Below are 10,009 nucleotides of genomic sequence, written 5' to 3'. Positions count from 1 at the left end.
GGGGACCGAGCGAGGGGTGGTGCGCAATAACGTGCGGCGCAGAGAAAACGCACACGATCGTCGGCGGCTGGTCGGATACGGCGGGTGGGCGGTCGCGGTGCGGCGGCTGTGAGAGAGGGTTCGACGCGAAGACGTTGTCGCGAGCGTAGCGGTGCGCGGCGGCGGGGTGGGGGGCAAACTAGTCCGGCTGTCGGGCGGCGGCCAACACGCCGCGGCCGATCTCAACTGTTCCTCCGCGTACTACGATCGTCAGTCCGAATAACGCGATCGGCACGTACGCACACACGCGTCCCCAACGAGACAAACACGCTTCTTGCACGCAAATCATCACACGGCGTTTTTAGTATATTTTTAGCGACAACGAATGCGCGAGCTTTTCGATTCGATATACAATCGTAATACACAATTGTTTTTTGTACCTCTTGACCACAGTCGTCGATTGGCAAAGTCGTTGTTCATTACGCGAAATCGCCCAGTGTTACGCATTACATAATAATTTTATTATTTTAACAATAATATTGTATTTAAATATACACATAGTATTGTCATATATATATTGTTATATAATAATCAAAGTGTTGTTTTGTTTTCCGATTCGGTTTTTTTTTGCACGAAACGCGCTGAAAATAGCCAACGGTAAATCGATTTATTATTTATTAAAAACGAAATAATAAAACGAGTGCGTCGCAGAACTATTCAAGTAAACAGAAAAGTTTGACAATCAACGTGAAAAATGACCAACTCGTTGTTCAACAGTGGAGAAACAGTCGCCAAGGTAAAAACAACACCGTATACACTAATCAACGATAATTAATTGATAATAATAATACAATTAATAACATGAGTATAATAAAACATTCAAGTTATTATGCCCAATCGCCGCGATAATGATGAAAGTAGAGTCGGTGTATTACGTGCGGTGACGGAGTACGCGCGTAAAGCACGTTGCCGGACGACCATGTGAGCCACGTGCTTGTTGGTGGGCTTTTGTTTTAGATGTTATAATTGTAACGTACGGTATCGTTAGCGGATCCCCACCAACACCCTGTCATCAATGTTGGGTCGGACCTCTTCGTCGCGAGAGCATTGACGTCGAAACACCGCGGCGACGTGCGTCACAATGATATATCAATACAAATTATAAATATTAATATTAATAATAAATACTGAATTTTTGTTGTACGATCGTTTTCTCTGATGCGGTCCTACTGGCACCACTAATCACGTGTTCTACTGCGATAACGGAGTCGTTTTAATTGGCCAACAGGTTAGGTATAATGATTTACAAGTTACAAACCCTATGAATAATAATAATTTTTTTTTTTTTTAAAACGCGCACAAGTATATTATTCTGAAACATATTCGTAGACGTCAAATGGATATTGGCTGTTATCGGCAGGCAACTCATTTTTTATTTCGGGTTTAATTGTTTTAGGCCCATAAGGTTTGTGACCTATTGATAATGTTTTCGGTGCATCTTTGTCTGCTTTTGTGCTGCGCAAACACAATAACGAAAAATCATCTGTACACACACACACACACACACGTGCGTGCGTGTGTAATATGTAAACCTCTTGTTTGTAGTTTTATTCTCTCGTTTTTCTACTCGTTCCCTTATCTACCCAAAGGGTCGACAGAATCTTCGGGTGGTATTAGTCCTTCACAGCAACCACCTGTTCGATCCCCTTTATGTGCTCAGCAAGGGTCCGCCCCCCCTCCGCCCGCTCTCGTTATACTTCGTCTTGCTCACATGCACAAAGCACAACGACCACCGTATGTGCACACATACATCTTCTATTCCAACAGGTTTTTTTCCGATCCCCACACACCAGTACACCACACGGGTACACAAGAGCACACGTGATTATATAATTGATAATGTGTTGTCCGGCTTTAAAGGCCAAGAACGTTTGATTGGTCTCCGTTTGACATTTTAGGTACGCATTATAACATTGTGAAGGCCATCTCGTTTGATTGTATCGTGTTTGTCCCTACTAGTACTGAATGCACTCGGCCAATTGATTGTGTTTACTACGTTACTATAAGTGTAGTAATATAGTATGGTTTATACTTGCAGTACTATACACAAGTTTCTATTACCTTGAGGCTTTGACGATGATTCTCTCCCACTGATTGAAATTTATTTGACCAAAAATGTTATTATTAATATGGAGAAAATCAAATTTTCATATAAAAATAAAAATATATTTCATAATCCGATTTTGTCGTTTGTTACGTTTACAGTAATATATCATATATATATACTCAATAACGAGAGCAGGTATTATACTTTTTGTGTTTCGTTAGAGCGATAAACTCTTAAGGTCACGGTAATACCGAACATTTTGTATATCGTAATTTATTTTTATCGATTTAGATAGCTCATCCTCATTGCGTGTTTACATCTTTGCTATTTACACCGTTTAAGTGCTCCAATCAAAATCCTCAACGAGATAAGATATATTAGAATAATAATGATTTCGAATTGTTGAATAAGTAAATTAACCAGTCGGTTGTATGATTTCATAAAAATCGAAAGTGGTCACGGTTCGAGACTCCTCCGTTATACGTTAGTCTTCCGGTTTTCTCTGTTCTTGGGAAAACCGTTAAGACAATGTTTCACCAAAAACAAACAAAACCAAACAACCACAATTTTCTCATAAATCCTATTGTCACGTTTCAAATCCCATAATCGATGATCAAACACAGTTTTTGATACACTTTAAATTAATTTCAAGCTGTAAATACGAAAAAACTATTATCTTGGATTGATATTGGATTAAAAAAATAAAGATACTTCAAGATCATCATGATGTCATCGACCCGCATTGTTAGCCAGTATAGAAAATATAATACACAAATAATACATAATGTAGTCGTACTTTATGTATACACCTAGTATTTAGGTAAACGAAAAGAGATAAATTAACGTTTTTATTTGGTTCGAAGAAGTACCGGAGTGCGTTGCGTTTCATATAAATAATAAGTGTGTTTTGTCTGTGGGGGACGATCGCGTGTTAAAAAGCGACTGAATAATGTTCAAACACAGACATTAGGTACCTTTATTGGTATATGGCTCCATATTGTTTGTTGTATCCAATGTTCAATACTATTTAGTAATACTATTATATGTATTGTTAATTGTTATCGTGAATTTTAGAAAAAGCAGCAATAAAAATAAGGACGAACGATTGATAGTTTAGGACGTTTAGGTTATCGAACACGTCCTTGCCCCCGGGGGGGTCACACATGTGAAAGAAACAAGAGAAAGGAAATTCGCTGTTTACGACCAGGAAGTTGTCGTCGCCGCCGCCGCCACTGCCATCACCACCTCACCCCGCGCGAACAAACCGCATTGAGACCCGTCGATCATTTATACAATGCGGTTCATGCATGAATAACACGTGGGCAGCTGCAAGCTTAAAGGAATTTCGATTAAATAAAAAATTACCACTGTCTCCCAATTTTTTTTGGCTTTTTAACATAACCTACCTGTAGCAAGAACGATGATGTGGTTGAAAAATGTTAACTCAAATAGGTACTGAATAATCGCTCCTCCTTCCCTAGAGAAGTAAAAACTTGCATATCCCGTATAATTGAATTATTATTATTACCTACTCTGATTAGGTATTATTAAATTATGTATAAACGCTATCCCGGTAGTAGTTACCGCTGTGTACAATATTGCATACACAAACACAGTACACGACCTTGTCACTAAAAAATCGTATACACAAGAAGACGCCCGTCCGCCCTACATACATATAATGTGTGTGTGTATATTAATAATATTATATGTGGGTATGATTTGTAGACGGTGACAATGGGTAATCATTATCAATTCAATAACATTTTGGGTTAGCGCTTAATTTGACTACATCTTCACTTACTGACAATGTGTTGCGTTATTTTGGCGAGCGTATTTTGTGGATGACATAAATTTTGCACTCTGCTATGTCGTTTTTTTCTTCAAGTTACTTGAATATTTTATTTGTTCACTTTCTTCGTCCTTCTCGAAGTTGTCGCGTAATCGCATACATTTGTGTGTGTGTGTGTTTGCATCGTATGTGTGTGTATGTGTGACGTGTTTCCCACGACATCAACATGATCGGCAACGTCTTGAAGGGAATATAAAAATAGATTAAAAAGAGAGAATACTGATGTAATGTATAAACGTCATCGTAATTTTTTTCGGACTTATCGGTGTGGGACACAATAAACGATGATAATTTTTTTCTTTTTTGTTACTACACGTGAAAATATTGTGTGTGCGTGTGTAGTATCGCAACAGCCTTATGCAACACCGTTCAAGACCGCACCGGTTATATTTTCACTTTCTAAACACTGACCGTGTCCGTTTGTTGTAATATCTGTGTCTGCGCATATTTTCGTTATTGGACAAAAAACCAATATAATAGTTAAGAATGTAGTCACGGTATAAAACCAGGCGAAACTCTTACAGATGACAAAATAGTATCATGAATAAAAATTGTCTTTGTTTTGATTTCGTACATTTTTATTTACACGAAACAAAATGCATAGTCTCCATACACTAAACGTATAATTATTATTAATTTTCAATGAAAACAATATATTATTGTCTTTATGAAAATTATATCTTCAGATTAGTGATCTATTTCTGGAATCGCTGATAATTATGTCATATTGTCATAATAGTTGTATTATTTGTATAATGTAAGTTATTATAAACGTCTAGTCTATGATTTATCCTTAATTTGTAAAATATATTAATGATAATTTATTGGGCGATTAATCCGTTTTGTTTACGCAGTTATTCTGAAAATTAGTAGGTCACAAGAAATATGTTAATGTCAAATAAATTAGTAAAATCAAGCCACAACAAAAGGTATCGTTTATTATAATATGTAAATATTACCTTGTTATTCTTTTTTATTCTCCATTGAAAATCATGCATTATACGAATTTCAAACATTAAAAGTATTGGCCTTTTTTTGGCTTTCGTTATTAGAGTTGTCTTGTATTTTTTGATTTTTTTGTTTTAAGTGTACCACGAGGAATGGCAGTTATGAGTTATGAGTAATGTTTGTATACGTTTGCGAGTTATCCTTTTATGTTTTCCATATCTCGGTTTACGACTATCATCTGTTGAAATGCAAAAAAAAACAATACAAATGCTTATAAATTACCAATGTCACGTGTGCAATGTTTTTGTCTGTCTAGACAGTTCTCCGTATGTGTAGTTTGTACCTTATAGATAATGACCGGATGTGCATGTGTATGGAAAGAACCCTCCGTCTAGTATACCGAAAATGATTACATCAATTGCAATAATATTATTGGAAGAAATTTGAAAATAAAGAGGATTTTTTTGTTCATAACAATGTGTGTTTGAATGACGTTTATGTGAAGGAAGTGAATGCAAATAAATCTCGTGTGCGACGCGATGACTAAAAAAATATCATTTTTTTTTACCTTGTTATGTATCTTATTATGTGAACCCGACAATTGATATGTAATATCAATTTGTGTATTTCTTTACAAATGTGTGTTCCTATGTTGAATTGTGATTATATATTTAAAACGTAAATTAATCATTTTTGTCGTATGTATCAAAATATTCGTTTATCACAACACGTGCAATCTACTGATAAATAATTATCAGCTATCTTAAACATATGCTGATGTGCCGTGTGCGGGAAAAATATTATTACAGAATTACACACGTAGTAATTTTACTTAAGCCTAAAAACGATAAAAATGATTATAACAGTACATTATTCTTCTCGAAATCTTGCAATATTCCATTATGGGAATTATCTCAGACCAAATAGATGTCAAAGTATAACTATTGTTAATACAATATTTCATTAGGTGTGTACTACAAAATTTTGAATAAATTCTTCTGAAAAATAAACAATATAGATACAAATATACAATTCATATTTAGTTATAATTAGTCGATATAGATAGATAGTTTGGCGGTCTAGTAATCTGCGTTGTTAATACAATTACTGAAGTATGTATTCTTTTCACTGTTAGGGATTTTTATAGTTAAAATATTATGTTTTATCTGGGAAATTATTAAGCGGCAACCTCATTTAGACACAGATATTATTTTCGTTATTACTCCATTGTACAGAGGAATAACTGCATTATTGGTAAATAAAAAAATCGAGCCTGCTTAATTGGCGTCGCGAAGTATTTTGTTGCATAATAGAGAGAAAAGCAGAATCAAAACTCAACAGGCGAACGTAGGAAAAATCAAAAACACTCTTTTGTAATATTTCCCAACTAACAACTTGATACTGGTCCGACTGTACGTATATGTTGTAACTTGTAATACGATGATCGCGTTATTATAAAATTAAAATAAAACTCGGTTTCTCTTTACGCACCGCATCGCTCGAGTACCTATGTCCTATAATAATATACTTATATAACATTTATTTTATTATAAATATTCTATGGCCACCTCTCACGTTTCTCCCTACCGGGTCGTCCCGCATCGAATATTATGCATTCATTGATCGTAACTTGTAAAAAATCATAATATTATTATACGCGTATTTAATCGTGTATTTTTTTTTTTTGCGCAGACACAAAATCGACCGCGCGCAGTGGCCACGGAAGTGGAACATTGGTGGCAAGAGATGGTGTCGTCGACGGGCAGCAGCAACAGTAGCGGCAGCAACCAGGGATCCGTGTCGTCGGAGCCCAGACGCCGCCAGGGACAGGGTCGTCGCGGTGGCAACGGATCCGGTAAGCAACAGCAACAACAGCCTCAGCAACAGCAACTGCAGCAGGACCAACAGCAATTGCCGCCGCAGGCACCGATGGGTTCGCGGTACAAGACGGAAATGTGCCGCCAGTACATCGAGAAAATCAAGTGCGCGTACGGCGACAAGTGTCAGTTCGCGCACGGCGAACAGGATCTGCGCCCCGTGTTCCGGCACCCCAAGTACAAGACCGAACCGTGCCGCTCGTTCAACTCGGCCGGTTACTGCCCGTACGGTCAACGGTGCCATTTCGTGCACAAGGGAGACGGTTACATCCAGCCGGCGTCGCCCGCTTCGCCGCCGCTGTCCACATCGTCGTCGTCCGGCATCGGCAGCGACGGTGGCTCGCTGGCCGACCTCGGGCTTGGCATGTTAGACAGCATGTTCACGCCGCCCCAGTCGCCCGAGGGCCGATTACCGGTGTTCAACAGGCTGTCCGGCTCTCCGCCGGCCACCGGTGACGTGTTCTCGTTCCACGTTCCGGCCACGGTCATACCGCCGTCGCGCCGCCTCAGCGAACCAGATTTCGGTTTCTACGGGTTCTGAGCGGCTTCCCCTCCGCCTCCCCCCCTCATCCCATCCATCGCCAACCCCTCCCCCGCCCATCGGCCGTTGCCACATTGTTCTAATTTTTTTTTTTTATATAATATACCAAAACGTGATAACAGTCTTGTACATAGTTTAAATTATATTACTCGTTAATTAATTTAGTATTTTTTTCTTTCTTTTTTTTTTTTTTTTACAACTAACGGCGTTCGTTTTACAGACAATTATATGATATTATTATTCTGATGTTCCGAATTTTTATACTTACGCTTAACTTATGTAATATTATTATGTTGTACGTGTACTATATCTATATACATATATAATATACACATATATATATATATATATATGTATAGGTACGCTATATTACTACACTATATGTAATCATTCCTATCGTATTCGCACACACACATATTATACTCGTCTTTCTCTTCCATTTCCCCACTCGCAGACTCCTCACTCACTCTCTCCTGTAAACTACGCGCGCGCACGCGTTATTGAAAGAAAAAGAAACCGATAACCATAATATTATGATACGCCCGTAACGATTTTACACGATTTATTCTTATTAATTTTATTATTATTACTTATTAATTACTATACCCCCCGTATATTATTATTATTATTATTATGTTATTTAGCATTAGTTTTTGGTCCGCGTTAACCGGTGCACCCCGTCGTACAGCGCGGGGTGCCGTTATTATTTTTTTATTATTATTATTATTAATATTATTTTGACCGCGCGTATACGGACGTGATACGAAGTGGTCGGCGTGACCGCGTCGTCGGCGGGCCTTAAGCGTTGTACGGGGAACATTTCTGAAGGATAAAAAACCGGGCGGGCGCCGAGCGCGGCGGCGTTTGATTGCGACCGGAAACTGGCCGGAAGTCGCGTTTTTCCGGATCTGTACCGGTGTACGTGCCGTCAGACCGCTGCGCTCGGCGCCACTTGCGTTTTCCCCAGAATTTGTCCTTTAGAACGGTACTGCCCGCGGACGACCACGCCAGTACGTACGTATTGCGTTCGCACGCGTGCGGCGAACCATTATTATTATTATTATTATTATTATAATTATTACTATACCTACATCAAACTGACTTCAATGTTATAATTATTATTATTTTTTATTATTAATCCTCTTTTTATAACTATTATTCATATAACTTTACTAAAAAAAAAAAAAAAACTAAAAAAAATTGTATTTATTTAATTATTATTATTAATATTATTCTATGCGCACGCTGACCGACTCATAACAACTTTAATATTATTATATTATTTATTATGTACATATATACATGCCTCAATGCACCTACCATACGCGCGCCATCCATTCTATGCAATGTAGTAACGCGTGTAAATCTTAAGTCGTAGATGTGTGTGTGTGTGTACACGCCGTTTTTTTTAATGTTTCGTACAATAAAAAAGAAATATTATCAACCCGTTTTGCTGGAACTCAAATCGATTTAATTTATACATTATTAATGTTTTATGTCTGATCCGCGTAAGTTTGTGAAAAAAAAAAATTACGCAATCTTTTCCAATCCTCCTATCGGTGTCCTGTGCAGAGTTGACTCGACTCGACTCAAACTTTTTTGTGTATCATGTGCTCGTCGTGTGTGACTTATTTATCTTTTTATTTGTATTCGTGTGTTAAGCTCGTATTTACTATACCGTAGAATCGTAATTTATTAATTTATTATTTTGGCAGAACGTACCTCCCCAGTCGTTCTTTTTGTACTTTTAATATTTTTTAAAAAATCGATTATATTGTATTGAGTTTTTATTTATTTTTTTCTATATTTATGTATTTAGCCAACCCTCGTCAGCTACTCTTATGTTGTTCTGCTATTTGATGTATAACAAAAAAATTAATTGTCTTTGTCTTTTGGTAATGTTGATAAAATAATACCTATTTTATACACACATAATGTATGTATCACGTGTGTTCTATCGAAATTGTACTTAATTATTATACCAGTGTCATCTCGACAAACTCGTTTTGTATTACTCTTATTTTTATTATTATTATATTATTATTAATATTATAACGTGTGTTTGGTTGATAGTGAAAACGAAAAAAGTAATAATAAAAATATATCGATAAAAAAAATAAAACCTCTTTTGTATTGTTTTATTCAGTTTGCCTATATAACCTCATCCTCTCAAGTGTTGTTCATTAAGGTATTAAAGCCTTGCTGTCCGGTTATGTGCGCAGTGCCGTTGTAGCGTTACAAAAAAAAATAATAATATTAGTATTGGCCCGTCATCACTGGTTACCCACGCAACGAAATCACGGTTTAAGAATATACGGTGACAACTACCACATACACCTCTGTATATTATACATCTTTTATTAAATAGCGTATAGCATTATAATTATAGTTGGCCGCCGTTCCTTTCCGCCTATATCACAATATTAATATGTATAATGTTATTATTAAAATGGCGGCACACGAACAGTGCCGGTCGTGTACGACCAATAATTCACAGCGATAATGTATTTGTATAATATTATGGGAAAGAGGAAGTGATTTCGCGGCGTAAACAATACGCAAACACGATTCCGGTGGAAGGGGGACACCGGCAATGTGGATACGACCCATACACGGGCTATGATATGTAAGTAGGACTATAGTAGGTATACGCGTGTTATTATTGTTATACAAGTATTATATGATATATAATGGCGTGGTATAGA

At 37.2% G+C, this 10,009-nt stretch overlaps 1 protein-coding gene across 1 annotated transcript; it reads left to right on the top strand.

Moving 5' to 3' along the window:
* Positions 1-241: 241 nt before the first annotated feature.
* LOC113553958 (protein TIS11) lies at positions 242-9,402 on the top strand. Its single transcript, XM_026957565.1, has 2 exons — positions 242-775; positions 6,579-9,402. Exons 1-2 carry the CDS (start codon positions 734-736, stop codon positions 7,302-7,304), a joined length of 768 nt encoding a protein of 255 aa, XP_026813366.1. The 5' UTR covers positions 242-733; the 3' UTR covers positions 7,305-9,402.
* Positions 9,403-10,009: the final 607 nt, after the last annotated feature.

Source organism: Rhopalosiphum maidis, chromosome 2 (assembly GCF_003676215.2).
Source record: "Rhopalosiphum maidis isolate BTI-1 chromosome 2, ASM367621v3, whole genome shotgun sequence".
NCBI lineage: Eukaryota > Metazoa > Arthropoda > Insecta > Hemiptera > Aphididae > Rhopalosiphum > Rhopalosiphum maidis.
This window is presented reverse-complemented; position numbering and strand designations above follow the sequence as displayed.

Excerpts from the sequence above, each read along its gene's own strand:
- LOC113553958 (XM_026957565.1), top strand. The coding sequence starts at position 734 with ATGACCAACTCGTTGTTCAACAGTGGAGAAACAGTCGCCAAG. Across the intron at positions 776-6,578 it reads GTGGAGAAACAGTCGCCAAG|ACACAAAATCGACCGCGCGC; the intron begins GTAAAAACAACA and ends TTTTTTGCGCAG.